Genomic DNA, 19,707 nt, shown 5'->3' on the forward strand with positions numbered 1-19,707 from the left:
ATAGGAAGTCGCTTCGGAACGTTATCAAATGGCCTACAATGAAAATTAAAAGTAATTAGCTGCTCAAGCATTGCGCAATACAAAAAAAAAAAAAATAGCCACAGTTAATTACCAGCTGGGGAGGAGACGGTCCAACTACTCAACGTGAATACTCAAGTTTAATTAACCAACTTATGTGCAGTTGTTTTTGTTGGTTTTCCTGCTGTTATACGCGGCACAGTTGACTGCACTTTGAGCCAGTTTTGCTCGATGTTAAGCTTTTATCATAGGAACTTCCTTATAAACAAAGTGCACATCTGCGGACCATTGATTTTCTGCTTGGCTTGATATTGTGAAAGGAATGAAGACAGTAAGGGCTGGCCTCATGGGTTCAACAGTTTTATTTATCAGTTTCATAGTAATAATAATAAAAAAATAATAATATATTTAACTAATGCAAAATTCAGCTTTCCATAACTTTAAAAAGTTATACTATTTTGATCTACATAAATTCTGATTATTAAAAAGGCAGAATTTGTAGAAATGCGAAGAGAACATGAATTAAATATTCGATATCTATCAAAGCCATGCGAGAACTTACATACCAAATTGTATGATACCAGCTCTTAAATTATTTGCAGCAAGCGTAAAAAACCTTATTTATTATTATTATATTATGGTATCGGAGAGAGATGCCATAAGAGAAATAAATTTGTTCTCAGTCTTATATAAGAGAGCACAGCTTTCGTAAAGTCCACCAGTCTCTATTCAAGAAAAGGTCTATTAAAATATTATTTAATATTAGGCCTTGCCCATTGCAATTTTTATGCTAACACTCCATTAAATATGTTTAGCTCCATCGAATAAAAATTGTGGTGAGAATCTTAAAAATAATATTAAGTGCCTTTTACCTCTGGCTGGGGTTTTTTTTTAACCAAGTCAGTCAGTCAGGACAAACAGTTATATATAATGAGATACTTAAAATATCAGGTTTATTAATTCGAGCATAATGTAAAACATTTGCTGCTTAGTTCTTAGAGAATATAATTAATTATATATATATATATATCCAATATAACATTAGGCTTATCAATAAATTAATAACTAATAAAGCTAAAGTTTAGGCCTTAATGCTAATTGAATTTTTAACCACACTGTGATTAAACGAGTATTTACTAACACTGTTCGCTCTTAATGCCGTTGATTAAATAGTCAATACTGAAGTTCTTGGCCGGCACTGGAGCCGGCGCCAGGGGTGCACTCTTGGGGTGATCGTGCTTGACGAGCTGATTGAGATGATTGAAATAGGCGGTGGCTCGCATGCTCTGCTCAACAATCTTGAGATGCTGTGCGGTGAACTCCTTGTACTGTTCCTCGATGGCCAGGTGTTCGAGCTTCTTAACACGTCGGCTCATACGGCAGGCAATTGTGTTCTTATTGCGTCTATCCTGATCCTTGGGCGTACGTTCTTTCTTGGGAAATTTTCGCACCATATTTCCATGGTATTTACAAATGTCTCTCAGCGCCTCCGGACTGATGGCTGGCGGTAGGGATTGCGAGGAAGATGCGGACTCCGAGCCATTAGATCCATCACATATGGTGCTATTGAGACGTCGTCGCTTGGGCAGCGACAGAAACACATCGCTGTACTCGCTGGAGCACTGGCTGCTCCTGCTGTCCTCACCATCCAGCCCACTGTTGTAGCCATGGGCACAGCTGCTGCCAGGTGTGGCTAGGCGTGCGAGCAGCTCCTCCTTGATCTGCAGCTCCAGCTCGTCGCAGCGCGGACGCCTTAGGTCGAACTTCTTGTGACGATAGCTTTGCGGACTGTTGCTTTGCATTATCAGAGCCATTCTCTAGCTGTCAAGTGATGCGCTTCGGTTGTCTTCGTTTAGCTGACTGTTGTCCTGCATCGACGCGGGCCAAGCTTATATAGATAGAAAAACAGATTGCTGCATTCGTGTCTCTTATCATCCGGCTGCCGTAATCCGCAGTCGTTTATGATGTTGTTTACACAAATCGAAAAGGAAATTTATTTTTGCAAAACGAAAACAAAACCATAAAATCAGCTGATGGCCTGCGCACGTCCGACCTCCGTCCTGGCACCGCTTCGCGCATGCGCCGCTTACCTAAGTCGCACTCAGCGCCGCCCGCTGATAAGCCTTTTGTGCAGCATGCATGTTTGTTCTTGCGTGCTTGAGTGTGACCAGGCCCAGTTAATGAGCTGGCTTTGGGCATAGAATTCGAGTCGAGATTTGAGATTTGTGTATTTGCCCAGCTCCCTAGGTGGCAAAATGCGCGCCTTTGTTTGGGTTTCATTCAATTTGCGTTTGTTTCACAGCCAGATAATTTTTCTATTTTTCTATTTTCTTATACTGTTTGCCATTGTCTTTGGCATTGTCGCAGTTTTTGTCAATAGTCGGGCTATGCCATGTGTTTTCTTTTAAACTCCATTCGAATTGTTCAATTTTTGGTTTTACCCACAGCATTTGCGGCTCATTTGTCTGAGTAAATTCTGTTTGTGTGCCGCGAACTATTGATAAGTTATTGTTTTTCATCCTACTTGTCTTTCTTTTTTTTTTTTTTTTTTGAGTATTGCTTCTTGGAATTGGCATTCCTGGTGCATCATGCTGTTGAGTGTGATAAGATGCGGCGTGCAGTGAGCTGTGCTCTTGTCTTCCACTGACTTTTGATCGGATTGCAAAAGGCACAAGCTGGCACTGGCATTCATTACGCCAGCTGATAAGTCGGGCTGGGTTTTGCTTAAGACCTTAGGTACCCAGATTATTAGAACTAAGCTGTTGATAAGTGAGTGGTGCAGAGGCCGGTTCGTTGGGCTAAAAAACTAGATTTCGTCTTGGGACCGAGATAAGATAGGCGAAGAGTGGTATTTGGCATATGTCTTGAATAAAAACTGAGCTATTAAAAAAAAAAACGCATTTTGTATTTAATTATTAAAAGTTTTAAAAAATTCCGAATCACACATTCTGCTCATAGGAGGGCTTGATTAAGTTTACATTAGAATAAAAAAAGCTAAGCAGATGAAATATAATATTTACACTTGTTGAATAATACATTTTTATAGACCGCAAGCTAAGATTGGGAAGTACCACAAATTATTTGAATTGAGTGCTGTTCTGGGAATATTATTGTTACTCGGCTCTAAATTTAGCTAATGGGATCTGTATCTTATGTTAGATAAGTAGGAGTACGTGCGCGGAAAGTACTTGAGTACTTAATTACTTACCAAAGACTTATGAAAAATATACCTAATCTTAAGCATGACTGGCTAATTTTTTGTCGTATATTTGAATACACTTATTTAAAACAAGCTAATTTTAGTGCTGATAACCTGCAGAGTCATTCAATAAGATTTGAGGCAAATTATTTGCAACTGTTTGTCCACTTGTTCGCATTATACAAAAGATTTGTGGACACCTAAAAATAATTAAAAATGCTATATTTTACAACATAAATATGTATTTTTTCTGTTAAAATAACCAGAGCTCCCTGGTGCGCGACATGGAGATACCCTCTAGCTGGTAATAATGAATACTTGGCCGATCAATAACCGTCATGACATATACATATATCTTCTACCAAGCGCAGAAACAGCTTATTCCCTTCTTTAAATGTATGCTTTCCTTTTCTAAGTATTATGCAATTTCAATAATTCATGAAATAACTAATTCAAATTGTTTGTCTAGTATTCGGCATAAGGAAAATTCAGTCTTCCTTCTGCTAGCAGATGGCATCAAGATAATAATTACATCAAAATTGCAAGTTAATATTTGGGTAAGTAAATATTTACATAAACTATTCTAATTCCTCTATGTATAAGTTAACCTTAATCGAAATATCATTTTTTGGGGCTCGTTCTCTCTTTCAGTAACAATGTATGAGCTCAAAGATGTTCTGAGCACAACGGGCTATAAATACTATTGTTGTATGAGAGCTAAGCTTAAGCTAGCTAAGCTTAGCCAATTAGTAAGCAGAAGGGGCCGGTGTTATCAAAATATAATTGCCATTAATTTGACTAGGGTATTCAACTAGAAATGGCTAGATTAGCACAGTTTTTGACCCGTACCCGTATCCAAGTACCCGCCCGGAGTGCGTTTTGAATATACTTGCACAACTTCATTATACTCTCACATTGCTTTCAGCTGTTACAGGTTATACTAGTGAAAGTTCTTCAAGATTTAAATACAATTTAAGTACTAAGAGCAATACAATCAAATAAGAAATGGTTTTTGAAGTTACATACGTATTATTAAAGTTGAGCTCTTATTTTGAGTTGTTATCAATTACGGGCTCTCATTGGAACTGTCCTGTAACGTTAAGTTTAACAGGTACTTGCTTTAAATAAAAACTCAATCGATATGCCCATTAAGCCCACGTACAGATTTTTCTCATTCTGAATAAACTGAATGCTGACAGTAATGGAAGCATATGTCATGTTTTATAGTGTAAACTGCAATTATTGGATGTGTTCAGTGAGTGACTGGCGTAATTTCTACATGAGCTTTAATTTTCACAGGGATTGAGAACATGTCGGTTAACATACACATATATATGTTCGTTGGATTGAATTAAAAGGTGAGAGTCAATGCTTTGATTGTTACAATATCTACTTACTAATACTTGTTCGTGTTAGGTTTGCTTCGGCTTGATGCAGGCAAGGGGCTATTTTACGCCTGGGTAACTGTTAAAAGTCAACCTGGCCAGCAGATTCACAGCAGCACAGCCAATAATCAGCGCGACGAGGAAGCATCAAACAGCTTGGAGCGCATCGAAATCGGACAGCTGCCGGTAGTTGAGTGAGCTTTGGCTGAGCACGACCAGATGGGGAATGATCCGACTTCACGACTTTTGTCTAGGGTATTTAATAATGTCGTTTGTATTTTGCTACTGATTTTGTTTTGGCTTTACTTTTCTCAGCGTTGTCGTCATTATTTTCAAGCTATTTTCGTTTCACTGGCAGCCCCAACCCCCTTCCTCCCATTCCCACTCTGCTGAGTTCCCGGCTGGGGAGACTATTATTTGCAAATGCTGGCGCATTGGACTCTAGCGTTGCGTTTACTCTCTATTTTCGACATAAATACAAGTCAGTTGCCGGTCGTAGGTTTCAGATGCCAATTCGCATTTGCATGAGCCGGGGGCGTCGTTGCTGATACCGATCACTTAAATTTAAATCCATCCCCAAACGAAAGTGAAATTCTGAGTGTTTGAAGTAAAACTGAATTATTTTATTTTCGAAATGGCCAGTGTATTAAGTGCTATTATTTTCGTCGCGTTCCTGGGCCTGAGCTTAGCTGCTGACGAAGGCTTCGTGGTGCCATCTATTGAGTTCAAGCCCATCACAAAATTGGGTGAGTATTCTTAGGAAGTTTAACAAATTAAAGGCTCTATGCCAATAAATGTTGCTAACCCAAGGAAAGGAAGGAGTTTGTGCCTTAAGTCTTTTGTTATTATGTGTTTCCTAAACTTGTGAAAGAAATTCAATTTTAAAACGCATATTTAAGCATGTGATGGCGACTTTTGATCAATGACTGAATATTATTTTATAAGTAGCTTTTTGCCAGCAACTGTATAACTATTTGCATCGTGTCAACAATTTAAGAACTTTTTAATTGCCATGTCTACAAAAAAAAGGTGCAAAAGCCCTAAAAATAGGTATTGTTCATATCGACTTGTATGCCCTGCGCCGCCTTCGTTGTTTTTGAGCAAAGAAAGTATGTACGTAGAGACAACAATGAAATTGTTAAATTAGCAGATAAATATCAGTAATTGCAATAATATGCCATCATATAGCAACAATCGTGTCAAACACGCTAAGTTGTGCGAATTTTATAACAAAGTAAAATTTTTTTTCTATCAAATTCACGTGCACTAGAGCCAATTTTCTATTGCAAATTTAGCAACAGTTATCAGATTTATATAAAATATTTTATTAAATTGGGAAATTGTATGAAAATTTTTTTAAATATTTTTTTTATTAAATTTACAAATAATTTTCAATAGATGCCTTAACGATAATAATTGGCAATTGACATTTTTTTAAAATATGTTAATGTATGATGTTGCCTAAAAAGGTAGGGCATTGGCCAAATATGAAATGTGATTTTGAAATAATAAAATAATTAGTATTCAATATGTGAATAAAGTACTATAAGCAGAAAGCAGAAAATACTACATATTGAGATAAAATAATTATATCTATCGAATATTGTACAACTAGCTGGTATTTGCCGGCCTTTTCCGGTCTAAAAGTTTATTTGACATATCTGTAATCGAGCTTAAAGTCAATTCAATTAAGAACCCAAAGTTGTACTAATAGTTTTATATAGATCAATTTACAATATAAAGATTAGTGGAAATTATGTGGCCATTATGAACCTTCTCATATTTAGATATGTGGGGCCCACTGACGTCAAAATATTATTGGCACGATTTTTAAGGCAAATCATTGTGAGTTTGTGATTCAAAAGCTCGTAATTCTTAACCTCCAAGTTGTTGTTGCTCCAAGAATACTTAAAAAGACATCAACAAGATTAGTAATTAGGTAAGCAAAGTGTAATTAATGGTATTCTTGTTATGTGTCCCATAAAGTAGTAAAATTTTAAAGAGACGGAAGAATACTACTTATTATGTGTAGTACTACATTTTTTGATCTGAAAGAATCTATTATTAAATAGTCAGCCTTACAGTACAGGTTCTGACAGTGAGTTTATCCAGGCCTTCATGGCAATAAAATAGATTTGAACACAGCTGAAGTGGAATACTTTTTGAGCCTTGACTCGCATTTGCTGAAAACATAAAGATCAGAAGCTTTTGGTAGTTTTATTTATAGCGTTTGGAACAGGTCGCAGTCAATTGCCACTTCCGCTAAGTGACCTTCCTCTGCCGCAGCGACCGTTGCAAAAAGCCTTCAGTACAAAAGATTTAAGCGACAAACTTGTTGCGACAAATGCGATATGCGCCATATTATGAAGCGCTTAGTTAATGCTCAGGCAAAACGTTTGCAATTGAATGTTGGCATTTTTGTCACACAAAATGTTTAAGTAATTAAATAAAAATCTAAACATCAACAATTTAATTGCTCGTGCCGCCTCAGCGACTGTGCCTGAGGTCTGGGCTTGGGACTCGTCTGGGGCAGGCAGGGGAGACTCGCAATTATGTGCGGCATCGATTAACAAAAGCGGAATTCTCGACTAGAATGTCACGTTCTGAGCATAAAGCGCATAGATCATAGCAGATACGAGATGCGTGCATATGTGTGTCAAGGCGATGCTCATGATTTATATTTAGTATCATTCGAACTTGTTGATTAACTTAATATTTTTGATTTGAACAGCCGACGATATTCCCACCTGCCGCCAGAAAGACAGCGACATTAATGAGTGCATCAGGCAGGGCTTTCAGCAGCTGACGCCTCGCCTGAAAACCGGCATCAGCGATCTGAACATACCGCCGATGGATCCCTTTCTGCTGGGCAAAAGCTCCTACAACTACAACTCGGGCATACTGCAGGGTCGCATTGCCATGAGGAATGTGCTGGTTCATGGCCTGAGCGAAGGTATTGTCGACAAGGTGGACTACCGGCAAAAGAACAATCGCGTACGCATGGATATGCTAAGCCATGTGCCTCAACTGCTGGCAGAGGGCGCCTACAAGGCGGACATCAAACTGAACGACATGAAGATAACTCCAAAGGGCACCTTCAATATTACGCTAAGTAAGTTTAGGTCATAATACGCGTACCCTATACATACAAACAAATGTAATTACTGTGTCAACTGCTCATATTTGACATTTTAGCCGACGTCAGCATGAAAACCCGCGCCTTGGGCGAACTATACGAGCGCGACGGTCACACCTATCTGCGTCTGACTAAGCTCGAGACTGAGCCCAAAGTGGGTGACATGCGCATCTATGCCAATGGCCTGGTGCCCGACCCGGCGCTGAGTGAGTGCGAAAAAACCATATTCTTCTCAAATGCAATGACAAATTTTATAATCCAAACAATTCCATTGAATTAACAGATGATGTCATACTGGATTTCATCAACCAATACTGGCAACAGCTATATCAGGCTATGCTCCCCGAAACAATGGCCATTTGGGAGCCCATACTGCTCAAAGTGGGCAATGATTTCTTTGCCGCACTACCCTTCGACTTGATTGTCACTAAGGATTAGGCATGTGGCCGTCAAAGATTTGAGTCGGCTTCTTTTCGAATTATGGTTATATGCTTTGTTCATGGTGTTTATTTAGTTTGTATTCAAATAAAATGATTAAAGAAATTTCAATGAAATCTCCGAAAAAATGTATTAAACTTCTTTTCGCCAAATGTAATTGGAAATAATGAGATAAACAATTATTTAGAAAGTATAAAAGATAATTTCTGTTATGTGTTAAATGTTTTCGCCCAGTTGCGCAGTCCCGTGATTTCATTATTTTCTTTGGCTATGGAAAACTTTTCAAACTTTCTTTTAATATTCTAATAATTAATGTGCCTTCTTAGTTTTGAAATGAAAGTCATAGCGCTGGCTTTTAAAAGCTACTTTATTTATTTTTTTTAATTTGAATTGCTGTTGGTAAAGGATTGGTGATTATTTGTTATGCTTCTTTATTTACAATATTATTATTTATTATCAAAATCGTATAAATTATTATTTATTTTCAAACTCAGATTGAGATTCAAGCATCCAAACCTTAAGCAATACTCAATTTTTTAGCTTGTAAGCACTTTAACCAACTGAGGCATTTTTATTTTTTGGGGTTATTGACTCTATTTAAAAATGAACTTGAAAAATATTATTGTCAGACCTCAACTAATTAAATTTTTGTAATTCTTAAGCTTTCGTAGCACAAGTTCCTTTAAGTTAAATATTAGCTTAAAACTAATAAAAAGTCTTTCAACTTGAAGATTCCCGATTAAAATATACCCCTTCAAAAGTCTTACCTCGTAAATATTAACACCAATTGATATTAAATACGCACACACAGATTGGGATGTCTTGATCCTAGATATAATTTTAAATTAACATTCATTTAATATTTATTAACTGTTATAGAGCCCCCTTCACACATTATAGAAGCAATGTTGACACTACTTTACAATGACTTTAAGTAGTTACAGGGTATAATTAGTTGACCGCATACGCATAAGCCATTGTCAGCAGGCAATTATTTAAATTATTAATGCAAATCATTGTCATTCAAAATTCAACAACTAGTGATAGTATGCGGGATTGAAACTTGCAACTGTCGTCTGTTGGCATCGTTTTCCATTTAATGATTCGGCATTATAAATCAGTCGCTAAGCCGGTTTTCAATCAGTCGAAGTCTAAATGCCGTTAACGCAACTGATTTATAAGTACAATTTTCCTAGCTTAGTGGAATCGACTAACTTTAAATTATAGTCGTGCCTGGGCTTGTAATTTTTTTGCGCTATTTCTGAGAATAAAATAGCACCAACCAGCACCCGTTCGATTCAGTTTGAGGTCGATCATTCTAACAGCAGGTTGGCGCTAGCACACCTGCACAATTCAAAGGAAAATCTAATAGCTAGGACAAGATTAATCAGCTGTGTTAAAATGCAGTACATTGCGGTGGCAACGATTTGCCTTTTGGCCGGCGGAGCATGTGCAGCGCCCGCGGAAATAAAGTATCTCAATGGTGTGTATGGATTTGAATCAGATTGCGTATACGCAGTGTTAAATTTAGTTTATTTTGCAATTGCTAGGCGACGATTTGCCAAAATGTCCTGCGGATGCCGACCAGGCTGGAGAGTGCATCAAGAATATTATGAATGAACTGATACCACGCTTGCGGAAAGGAGATCCCGATCTAGGCATTCAACCGTACGATCCTTTCGTAATAGATCGCCTGAGCTTCCAGTATTCAAGTGGAGCGGTTAGTGGTCGCATTTCGGTGCGAAATGTCAAGCTCTATGGCTTTGCGGAGCACAAAATCGAGAAAGTTAATGTCAAACTCGATGGAGACAAGGTAAAGCTGCGAATTGTCTCCCAATTGCCCAAGATGAATCTCCTCGGCAATTACAAAGCGGAAATGCTGGTCAACTCGCTGCAGCTGAAGCCCAAGGGCAACTTCAATGTAACACTGTGTGGGTAGAGAAAGTATATTACTTATTGGCGTTGGTTTTCGATATCTCCATGCTTGCAGTTGACGTTGAGAACCGTGTGGTTACGGATGGCGAGTTTTATAACAAGGATGGACGCCGATTTTTGCGTATCAAAGATATCGATGTGAATCCAAAGATTCGCGACATGATCATTAAGGCCAACGGCATTTTTCCGGATCCCGAATTAGGTATGTGTGTTGGCTGTCTCTTAATAAAATACGATTTCTAACTGGGCTCCTTGACAGACGAGCTTGCCTTAAATGTGGCCAACAGCTACTGGCGAGATATCTATGGCATTATATTGCCGGAAACGCGAGAGTCGTGGGCTCCCATCATGCTGCGCCTGATTAACGAGGCTCTGACGCATGTGCCCATCGACCAGTTTATCCACGGGCCCGAATAATATGGCATTAGTTTCAAATTGTAAAATAATTGCATGTATATACATTGTTGTGATTGTCTTTAGTAACTATTTCATTATTATTATTCATATATCTTAAATAATTCAGGTAACCTTTAGTAATATTCGCACTTGCAATTAAATTGTCGTTTCTAAAGTGAGATTGAAACTGGTTTATTTAATTTTCATTTTGTTTTGGTCATGCCCCAGTTTAAGCATCAAATTATGTGCCTAAATGTGAAAAAAAAAACGCACTAACTTTTCGTAACGACCCCCTTCCAGAGTGCACCTAGCTAATGGGGTTAAGTGCACGACAGGTTGACCTTGAAACGGGTATCTATCTTTATATTTAAATTTGAAAGTGTGTGCATTTAAGTGAAATTGAGCAAGATGATGATTTGCTGTGACTTCAGTAACTTGCAGTTTGAGAGCAACTGGCACATGGAAATGCACGTTGAAGCGGTCACAACTATTTTGAGTTGAATTGAATTTATATGCAGCAACAATCGTGACCACTTAGTAGTACTTATTTACTTAATTGAAAACATTTAAACTTATTTTTAATGCAACCACGGCAACATGGACGAATTAATACCCTTGCCCAGAGACGGTCGAAATATCGGCAACCGACATCTCTTCTAAGTAGGAAACAAAATTGTTTTTAATGTTAGCATTATTTCATTGCATTATTTGTTTATAAATGAACAAGCATTTTATTTGTGGTTTTATTTATTTACCGAAAATCGATCAAAAATACAAAGAAGCCAAGTTTTGTCGGATGGATAAAGGCAAATTTAAAATTAAAATATATATTTTTAGACATTCATTTAAAAGCGTTATTCTTTTAGCTTGTTTCATCCTATGTTTTTAGTAAATTCCTATGATCTCGCATCGTGCATTTCTGCACACATATCAAAAGAATATAGAGTATCTGTTAAGCGTATGGGATACGTTCTTGGTTGAGTTGTATAATAAATATTCGATAAAGTGTTTGTGTTCGTTTAGCGACGCCTTCAAGTTTATTTAAATTTCTTGATAATTGTCGTCACTGTAATCAAAAGATCTTGAATGGTGCGTCTTATTAATATTTGCGAGGTCGAGCCATAAGTGATCTTAGAGAATTTTGCTTAAAATAAAGATTTGATTATAAAACAAAACTGATTTCACTATTAGAACCATTCTACGAGTGCCAGCAAGAGTCTTCTGAATACATGGGAAGGCTAAATGTATATACAACCTAGGAAAAATACATCTAAATTACCTCCAACATAGTTTACAGACCTTTAAAATAAATTACATAGGTAAATATGTTAAAATATACCTGGTCTAAGAATTACATTGCCTACTTAAGGGTGTTTCTAATTGTTCCCTTGTGTGTTCGAATTCCCAAACAGTTAAAGCTGGGTTGGAGTGTAGATGAGGGTTGGTTGCTCTTCAAAATCTACTCTGGTTTCTCTTCAGTTGTCGAATAAATCTTTCGCCTTTTACTAAAGATTTCCGTGGAGAGGAACACTCTAATGAGTCTAATGAAATTTTTTGCAGTGCCTGGCCGCGTTTGTTGCCAGGCCATAATTAATATGTTCAAGTAAATCATTGGAAATATGTGGGTGACTATGTAAATTATTTAATTGCTTACAGTTACAGTTTAGAAAGCACTGATTTCTTATGGCTGCTATCTTCTCTAATTAGTTGGTGGTTGTACAGCAATTATGGACTTAAGCAGGCGTCAAATGTTGATCTGCTGGGCGCAAGCAGTTGACATAAATAATGTAGTTTATGATTTAGTTAAGCAAAGTGTAAGCCTGAGATGATGTTCTGTTGGGGAATTTTTGTGTGCTCGGATCAGCGGCGTTAACTATATGCGATAAATCAGCGTATTATAAGTATGTGCTGCACACGTTTGTGCATATGGCTCATAAACGCCGATCAAACGTGATGTGCTTTGCATATGAAATATATTTGTGAATATACTATGGATCTTATGTAAGTAAATATATATACTGTAATTGCTGAATGGACATGCAAGGCACACGCACGACTGTCGTCTACTCGGCGACTTGCCGAGCATAATAATCATTGGGCATTAGTGTTGTGTTTTTGTTTTTTTTTCATGCCAAAATATATTATGACGCATCTGCGCAAAGAACTGTCAGCTAAAAGACAGTGTTTCGGAAGTGCAGAAGTGAAGCACCTAAAGTGCAACAATCTGGTTGTAAGTTATTCATTTCAGAAATCCTTCGCACGTCACGTCGATCACCTTGGAGACAAACGCCTAAAAACTTCAAAAATATAATACTCAACTTTATGGGATTTCTTGCTGGGCACGCAAGTGTAAATGGCGCAAAAGATTTATACCTGGCCTACATTTAACATGCCCAGACGAAGGCGAAACCAATGCCTCGATTAGGCTCAATGCCTGCTCAACGAAGCAGTGCAGCTCAAACTGTACGGGGATTGGCATTGTAATTGGGCATGTGATGACAGCTTCCGCATTGTTGCTTAATTGACAGATCTGTGGGTGCAATCTTTTGATTGTTGATTGACATTCTCCCAAGTGATTGATTTATAATCGAATTTGGGCTCAGTGTGCTGACAGAATTCGGTATACCCTACATATATAAAAAATTAATTATAACAAATTCTTTAGAAAGCACGTTCAATAATCTGCATTAAATATTTATTAAAGTTGAATGATGATTGATAATTGATAATAAAATATGTATGATTATTGTTAATTATAAATACATATACAAAAATGTAAATTTACTTACTTTTTTTTATTTATTATGCATACAATTATTTTTTAAGGTGTCTTTCATCTGTTTGGACTTAAACCTGCTGGTAAAATGTTCTTTATTTTCTGGAGTTTTAGACTATTCGGGGATGCCCAAATATAAATAAGTACTTGAAGAACATTTATTAAAAATACTATTAATTATATCGCCTAATTGGATTGCTTGAAAACACTTAATTAAATAAAAATACTGTATTTTGGCAGTCATCATTTTGAGCAAGACTAACTTTTTTCTAGCCAAAATAAATATGCCAATAAATTATTCTGAGTATAAAATGTACTTGGTTAGCGAATTGAGGCTTGTAATTATATAAATACATTTATATGTAAATGCTTCATGATTAAGAGTCGAGTTATACTAGCGTCTAGACGTGATTCAGATTTAGTACACTTAACATTCAAGTGCGGCTCTCAGTTGTGCCAACTCATGCTGAGCGTTCCAAGTGCAGTGCTGCTAAAACTGTGGCTCACAAGTTCTCAAAACAACTCAACAAGTCAAAAGCTTCGAAAGCTTAGCCAGCTTGTACCGAAAGCCTTCGAATTGGGTATGTTTTGCTGTGTGTGTGTGTGTTTGTTTTTTCGGCAGCGCGCGCATGGAAAAACTTAAAAACCCGAGCTGAAAACTATAAATAAACGTGAATTTTATGCAGCGCTCATTTGAAGATTTGCAAGCGGCGGGCCGCCAACGAAATTGTTCGCTGATTTTTGAAGTTTTTTTAGCAGCGAATTGTGTGTCTTTGGCAATTGGCTAGCGCAGTGTGTAGGTGTGTGTGCAGGTCTGTGTGTTGTTAGTGTGTGTTTTTGTGGGCTTGTGTGCGCAATTGCAGCAACAATTGCAGTTAACCGAGAAAACGACAGCAACAACAAACTGTTAAAATTCATGTAGAAATAAAAGTAAAGCCGGTTTTAAAATTACGCAAAAAAAAAAAGCCAAGCGAAAATTGCCCTCTTGTGCGCTTGTGTTTGTGCATGTGTTAAATCAAGCCACAAAATCGTCAAAGCACAACAAAAATTCAATTAAAACTAGTTAAGATTGCCAATTGTGAAAAGCGTTGTCCAAACTGACAACAACAGCGACTCAAAAATAAAAAAGTAAAGAAAAGAAGAGAGATGCAAGCGTTTTACATTTTACTAACCATCGCGGCAGTCTCACTCGGAAGTGCTGCGTCGGCCGCGCTGTCAGCACCCGACACAAGCGACCCACAGGAGGCGGAATATGTGGCCGACTCCTCGCCAGGCTCACAAACGGATACAGGTAGATATATATATATATGTATATGCTCACAATTATGTATTATGCGGTTGTGCTTATGCAACAAGACTGCAAGAACTTGATATTTAAATGAAAAGCAAAATGAAAAATCGAGGCAGTGAAACAAGTTTGTTGCCAAACTCTTTTATTTGCCAAAGCGAAAATTGGAAATTGAAATGAATTTTAATTCAGTTACATGACAAACATACGAGTATCTGAATCTGACGTCTGCAAAAGCTGAAGGCTGTTGCGTAATTGCTTTCGTGGAAATATATTACAGGAAATGTTGAGCTACAAACATTAGAAAAAGAAACTCAATCATGTCATTGTTAGATTAAAATTTGCTATCATATAAGCTCCTGGATATTATTAAAATTTTTAGATAAAAGCTCGTTTAAAAACAGTCAAGACGCGAGTATAACTTAAGGCTAGAATTATGTTGTCAACGCGTAATATCCTTCAAAGCCTACAGCATAATTAAACTAATAAATGGGGTTATTTATTTTAAAGCCATGTATAGGTGCGTTGTGTGCCGTCTGTGCGACTTGAAGAGTTTGTCAATACAGTAGTAAATATTATATACGCCAACAACCTTCAACACCCCGACGCAACCCCAATTGCAAAGTGTGTTTTAAATGAGATTTCAGGTAAAATATTACCATGCGTAACAGTAGAAAAATAAATATCTGTAGAAATTAGCGGGTCTGCCTACCAAAAATTGAAGAAAAAAAACTTTTTATTTGCTTGACTTTTAACACCCAAGACAGTCATAAAAAATCTGCGCTGCTTGAACTTGACATATATTTTCGTTTTCATTTGTAGTTTGCTTATTTTTGTTTTTCGTGTGTGTGGTAAAAGTTATAAAACCGCAACAAGGCAATAACAAAAGCCGCACTGAAAGTGAATGCCGTAATTCAGTGACTGTCAAACTGTGCTTATGTGGCTTGCACAAACACAAATTCTCAGGCTCACACTGCAAAAAATAAATTGATTGATTATGCAAAACAAACTAGCCGCGCAAAGCCACAATAAATTATAAATCTCCAATTGCAATAATTAAATCAACCGCAAAGCAAAAAAAAAAAAACAAATTGATATAGATATATTTGCTTTTGGGCTCTTGCGAAAATAGTTCGCGTCAATAGCAGCAGCGACAACAAGGAGGCTTATAATACAAAATGAAACAACAACTGCCGAACAACAAAAAACCGGCTGCTGGCTGGCGCATTTCTCAAAAGCACATAGCTAAAAACTGACCTACATCAATGCGAAAGCGGCGTCGACGTCGCTGTGCCTTTAAGTTTGTGCGCTGATCGTTGCAATTGTAATTTATATCTAATTGCGTAAAATGTCGAGCAATGATAACATTACCAACTGCTAGAGCAACAAAAGGGCGCTTGAAATTTATCGACATTTCCACCGAGGTTTGTGCAAACGAAAGACTTAGGCAACGAACTTCACTTCAAACCTGTCAACAAAGAAAAGGGCAACTTAAAAACATTAGCGACGCCCCGAAATTTTGACGCTTGAAGGAATGTATATTTATTTTTAGTTAGTTGTTAGTTGAAACTATTTTTGTTTGCTCTTTGTCACCTTTGACATTGAACTTGTCAGCAGGCAGCGAAAACGCAAAGCCCCAAGACACGCAAGCACTCAAAATTTGGCAGCAAAATTACAGACTTTCAAATTGCTTAGTCAAATCACAGGCTTAATCGCCGTAAGAGTAGTTAAACACAAATGGAAGGTGAACAAAGTCTTGTCTCTTCATCGAGCGCAATTTGCGACTTTATAAATACTTACTTGGGTAATTTTCTGCTTTAATTGTATGGCATATTAAAGATAATTGCAACCCTTTTTTTTCGTTTCCGCTCAGAAGTTTTATTGGCAGGAATGTCGCTTAAAGAAACACATAATAATCCATTTTTATGTGAAAAGCTTTAAAAGTTAAATTAAATGTGTCATTCGCATTTGTGGCAAAAGGTTATAATGAAGATAACAGATCCAGGTTAATAAGATCAATTTTGTTGTATGTAATATAGAAAACCTATTACAGCTGTCTTGTGTTCTAAAAAATATATAAAAGTACTTTGTTTTTGATATTAAAATTGGCTCAAAAATGTTGTATGTCTGATTTTAGTGAGTCGCAAATGCAAAAAACCAGTTCTTGCGATATTTCTTTCGATGTAGCAGCATTCAAGTTTATGTTTGGATTCGGTACATATTTATTAAAAAAATCGTACCTGCTGACGTCAGTTTAAGAATTAATGTAGACAGCTTTCTGATCTAGACCTATTGCTAAGGCAGAGCTTATTCTACAATTCGTTCATGTCAACCAACGGATCATTAAACTTCAATTGGTTCGCCACGTGTGGGGCCCAGATCAGAGACCTTGACTGCGACGCGTCGTTGTCACCTGTCGCCCTGACACAAGGCACGCAAGGCACGAAGAGCCACAACAGACGCAATTTGAATGTCAAAACTGAAGAAAAACCTGTGCAAGGCATGTCAAACTGTGAACTAAGCCATGCATGGCCACATGCATCGAAAGGCGCTATGCGCAATGATGCATGCCTGGCTGAGTTTAATAAGCACGCTCTCAGCTTGGCTATGACTTAACCGACTGGCTTTTGGCTTTTGGCCAGCAATAACAGCTATGTACTAATATCTACCACTTTCGCTACTTACTTACTTACAGTACCACGTACGTCTAGTGATGACCTCGCTGCCTGCAGCCTTAGCTCGTCGGAACTGGATGAGTGCATACGAGGACTGTTCGATTCGATTGTGCCAAGATTGAGGTATCAGGGTCTGCCGGAGTATGGTTTGGGTTCCATTGATCCATATTTCTACAAGCGCGGCATCTTTCGGTACTCGAACGACGGAATACAAGGCGGACTGCTTATAAAGAACATGGAAATTTACGGCATCAGTGGGCTGAAAGTCCACAACGTTGCATCCAATTTCACGGACAGCGGCTTTGTCATCAAATTGGGCGTGGAGCTGCCACAGTTGAAGGCTGGCGGATACTTCAAGGCGGACGTTAAGTTTGGCGGTCTGCGTTTGGTTCCCAAGGGACCATTTAACATAACCATTGGTAAGTTTCTCTGCAAGTAATTCGAGCCTTGGAATTAAACGATTCAATGAATAGACGACGTCAAGGCCACCATTCTAACCGATGGACACATTGAGCAGCTGCCCAGTGGAAACCAGCGCCTTAGTTTGCATCGCCTGAATGCGAATGTAAATGTTGGCAGTGCTCGTGTCTTGGCCAATGGCATATTTTCGGACCGCAATCTAAGTAAGTAGCTGCCACATATAGAAAATCAGATATTTCTAAACCTGTGTGTATTCCCTGCAGATGCTATGATCCTGAATCTGGTCAATGAGAATTTGCCAGAGATTACCCGCGTCGGTATTCCCGCCACCCGTGAGCAATGGGCGCCCATTTTAGTTGAGCATATCAACGAGTTCTTCGCCCCGGTTCCTATAGAAAAATTCTTGGTACAGTAAAGTGCTCAAAGCTCAAATTGTATGCATTTTGTAGCTAATTAGTTTTTAATTATTATTTACGAAATATCAATTATTTAAAATGCTGTTTCCAAATAATTACTGTGCTTATTCAATTGTCAGCAATTTTCGGCAAGAATTGTTACTCGAACAAAACGAAATTCATATTTATTTATGTGAAAAAAAAAACATCTTTAAATTTACAGATGTTCAAATATTTCAAAATTATTAAACTGTAATGAATAATTGATAACATTTCAATTGGCTTTTCAACTATTTTATGTTAACCAGACCGAAAATGTTTGATGGGCATTGGATACATTTTTGGTCGATCCTAAAAGCATGCAATACAAATGAAATAAATATGGTGCACCTGTAGAGATACTATGTAGCGCACTTTACGGTAGTTGGGGTTCTGAAAAACTGGGATCAATTTTTAAAACAGGAGGTCTTGATATAAACAATCAGAATAAAGAAATACTAGGGTTCGAATGTGCCTACTTTTATTTTTAGTCTGAGTAAAAGGTTGCTTGAGCAAAATCACGTATTTGTCTGTTTTTTAACCCGAAAAATTTAGATATTGGAAATTGCTCGGCTTAACCTACCTGTAATTGTAATTCAAATTTAACGCATTTAAGAATGTGAGTGCTTTTCCCCAGCCGCCTTTTAAGCTTGATGCTTGATCGGCTCAACACTCCACATCGAATCAAGAACACTTTGCGATCATCAATCAACAGGCAAATGCCCCTTGGCGACCAATTACAGACAATTAGTTGGCACAATATTGATATATACAGGCCAATTGTTTCCCATTTGCCATCTCGCCAAAAGGTTGGGGCCACCATGACCGTGACACTCGAGATTGGATTTCAGGTGGGCGAGCATTTAGGGATTGTGCGAGGGAATCAAGTGGGTTAACAATGAACCGGGCAATTCTCGACAACAATTGATTTCATTTTTGATATTTTTAACACATGAAGCGCAGCCGCAGTTCGTGACAATACGCTTGGACTGGATCTTGATTTATTTGATTGCTAATTGAATCCTGCACAGCGTCAGCTACAACTGCGCATATTTTTCTTCACTAAAGGCTGCATTTTGCTCTCATCATTTATTTATTTACTATTTGATTGAAAAAAAGTATTCGACTGCACGCCATAGCTTGACAAAGAGAAATTAAGTAAGCAATATGCTTTACTTGTTGGAATGGAATGGAACGTAAGGCATGTCTACGATATTCAAGTTTTCAATTGAATATGTTGAATTGAACGAACCTTAAAAAATTGAAATTATTATTTTGCATTTGGCTTTGATATTCTAGTTTAAATCGTTTCCTTAGTTATTAAGAGCAGAAAGATCTAGCCATACTCTAGCTACGAGTTATCTTTATATATATCAAGTAATTTAAACGGCATTTTGAATTCTGAGGCTACACTGGGAAAAATTTCGAAGATCAATTTTAAAACTAGTACGATTACACTGCTAAATAGAATAATTTACAAGCAAATAATATTTTGCTTAAAAATTGTTTTGTTTTTATTAAACACGGTACCATATATCTATATATAATAAGACTATGAATAGTCTGTGTACCAAGCGTAGTCCAAGTGTACTCGGATTCTTATGACT

The 19,707-nt window shown here is 37.5% G+C and overlaps 4 protein-coding genes and 1 non-coding gene across 5 annotated transcripts; 4 read left to right on the forward strand and 1 right to left on the reverse strand.

The window, feature by feature from the left end:
• Positions 1 to 742: 742 nt before the first annotated feature.
• Positions 743 to 1,893, reverse strand: Mabi (Mabiki). Its single transcript, XM_002057663.3, has one exon. The coding sequence runs from the start codon at positions 1,830 to 1,832 to the stop codon at positions 1,155 to 1,157; it is 678 nt and encodes a 225-aa protein (XP_002057699.1). The 5' UTR covers positions 1,833 to 1,893; the 3' UTR covers positions 743 to 1,154.
• Positions 1,894 to 5,109: 3,216 nt separating this feature from the next.
• On the forward strand, positions 5,110 to 8,292 carry Jhbp14 (Juvenile hormone binding protein 14). Its single transcript, XM_002057662.3, has 4 exons — positions 5,110 to 5,348; positions 7,334 to 7,714; positions 7,798 to 7,944; positions 8,022 to 8,292. The coding sequence occupies exons 1-4, from the start codon at positions 5,237 to 5,239 to the stop codon at positions 8,174 to 8,176; spliced, it is 795 nt and encodes a 264-aa protein (XP_002057698.1). The 5' UTR covers positions 5,110 to 5,236; the 3' UTR covers positions 8,177 to 8,292.
• A 1,169-nt stretch (positions 8,293 to 9,461) lies between these two features.
• Jhbp13 (Juvenile hormone binding protein 13) lies at positions 9,462 to 10,688 on the forward strand. The gene is made up of 4 exons (XM_002057661.4): positions 9,462 to 9,659; positions 9,727 to 10,107; positions 10,167 to 10,313; positions 10,371 to 10,688. Exons 1-4 carry the CDS (start codon positions 9,578 to 9,580, stop codon positions 10,526 to 10,528), a joined length of 768 nt encoding a protein of 255 aa, XP_002057697.1. The 5' UTR covers positions 9,462 to 9,577; the 3' UTR covers positions 10,529 to 10,688.
• Positions 10,689 to 11,966: 1,278 nt separating this feature from the next.
• On the forward strand, positions 11,967 to 12,079 carry LOC6634280 (U5 spliceosomal RNA). The gene has a single exon (XR_049226.2). It is a non-coding gene; the product is annotated as a U5 spliceosomal RNA (small nuclear RNA).
• A 1,897-nt stretch (positions 12,080 to 13,976) lies between these two features.
• On the forward strand, positions 13,977 to 18,570 carry LOC6634279 (uncharacterized). The gene is made up of 4 exons (XM_002057660.4): positions 13,977 to 14,574; positions 17,267 to 17,665; positions 17,720 to 17,869; positions 17,930 to 18,570. Exons 1-4 carry the CDS (start codon positions 14,430 to 14,432, stop codon positions 18,079 to 18,081), a joined length of 846 nt encoding a protein of 281 aa, XP_002057696.1. The 5' UTR covers positions 13,977 to 14,429; the 3' UTR covers positions 18,082 to 18,570.
• The last annotated feature ends 1,137 nt before the right edge of the window (positions 18,571 to 19,707 follow it).

The sequence above is a fragment of the Drosophila virilis genome, chromosome 4 (genome assembly GCF_030788295.1).
Source record: "Drosophila virilis strain 15010-1051.87 chromosome 4, Dvir_AGI_RSII-ME, whole genome shotgun sequence".
Taxonomy (NCBI): Eukaryota; Metazoa; Arthropoda; class Insecta; order Diptera; family Drosophilidae; genus Drosophila; species Drosophila virilis.

Excerpts from the sequence above, each read along its gene's own strand:
- Jhbp14 (XM_002057662.3), top strand. The coding sequence starts at position 5,237 with ATGGCCAGTGTATTAAGTGCTATTATTTTCGTCGCGTTCCTGGGCCTG. Across the intron at positions 5,349-7,333 it reads CAAGCCCATCACAAAATTGG|CCGACGATATTCCCACCTGC; the intron begins GTGAGTATTCTT and ends TGATTTGAACAG. Across the intron at positions 7,945-8,021 it reads GGTGCCCGACCCGGCGCTGA|ATGATGTCATACTGGATTTC; the intron begins GTGAGTGCGAAA and ends TTGAATTAACAG.
- Mabi (XM_002057663.3), bottom strand. The coding sequence starts at position 1,832 with ATGGCTCTGATAATGCAAAGCAACAGTCCGCAAAGCTATCGTCACAAG.
- Jhbp13 (XM_002057661.4), top strand. The coding sequence starts at position 9,578 with ATGCAGTACATTGCGGTGGCAACGATTTGCCTTTTGGCCGGCGGAGCA. Across the intron at positions 9,660-9,726 it reads GGAAATAAAGTATCTCAATG|GCGACGATTTGCCAAAATGT; the intron begins GTGTGTATGGAT and ends TGCAATTGCTAG. Across the intron at positions 10,314-10,370 it reads TTTTCCGGATCCCGAATTAG|ACGAGCTTGCCTTAAATGTG; the intron begins GTATGTGTGTTG and ends GCTCCTTGACAG.
- LOC6634279 (XM_002057660.4), top strand. The coding sequence starts at position 14,430 with ATGCAAGCGTTTTACATTTTACTAACCATCGCGGCAGTCTCACTCGGA. Across the intron at positions 14,575-17,266 it reads AGGCTCACAAACGGATACAG|TACCACGTACGTCTAGTGAT; the intron begins GTAGATATATAT and ends ACTTACTTACAG. Across the intron at positions 17,870-17,929 it reads ATTTTCGGACCGCAATCTAA|ATGCTATGATCCTGAATCTG; the intron begins GTAAGTAGCTGC and ends TATTCCCTGCAG.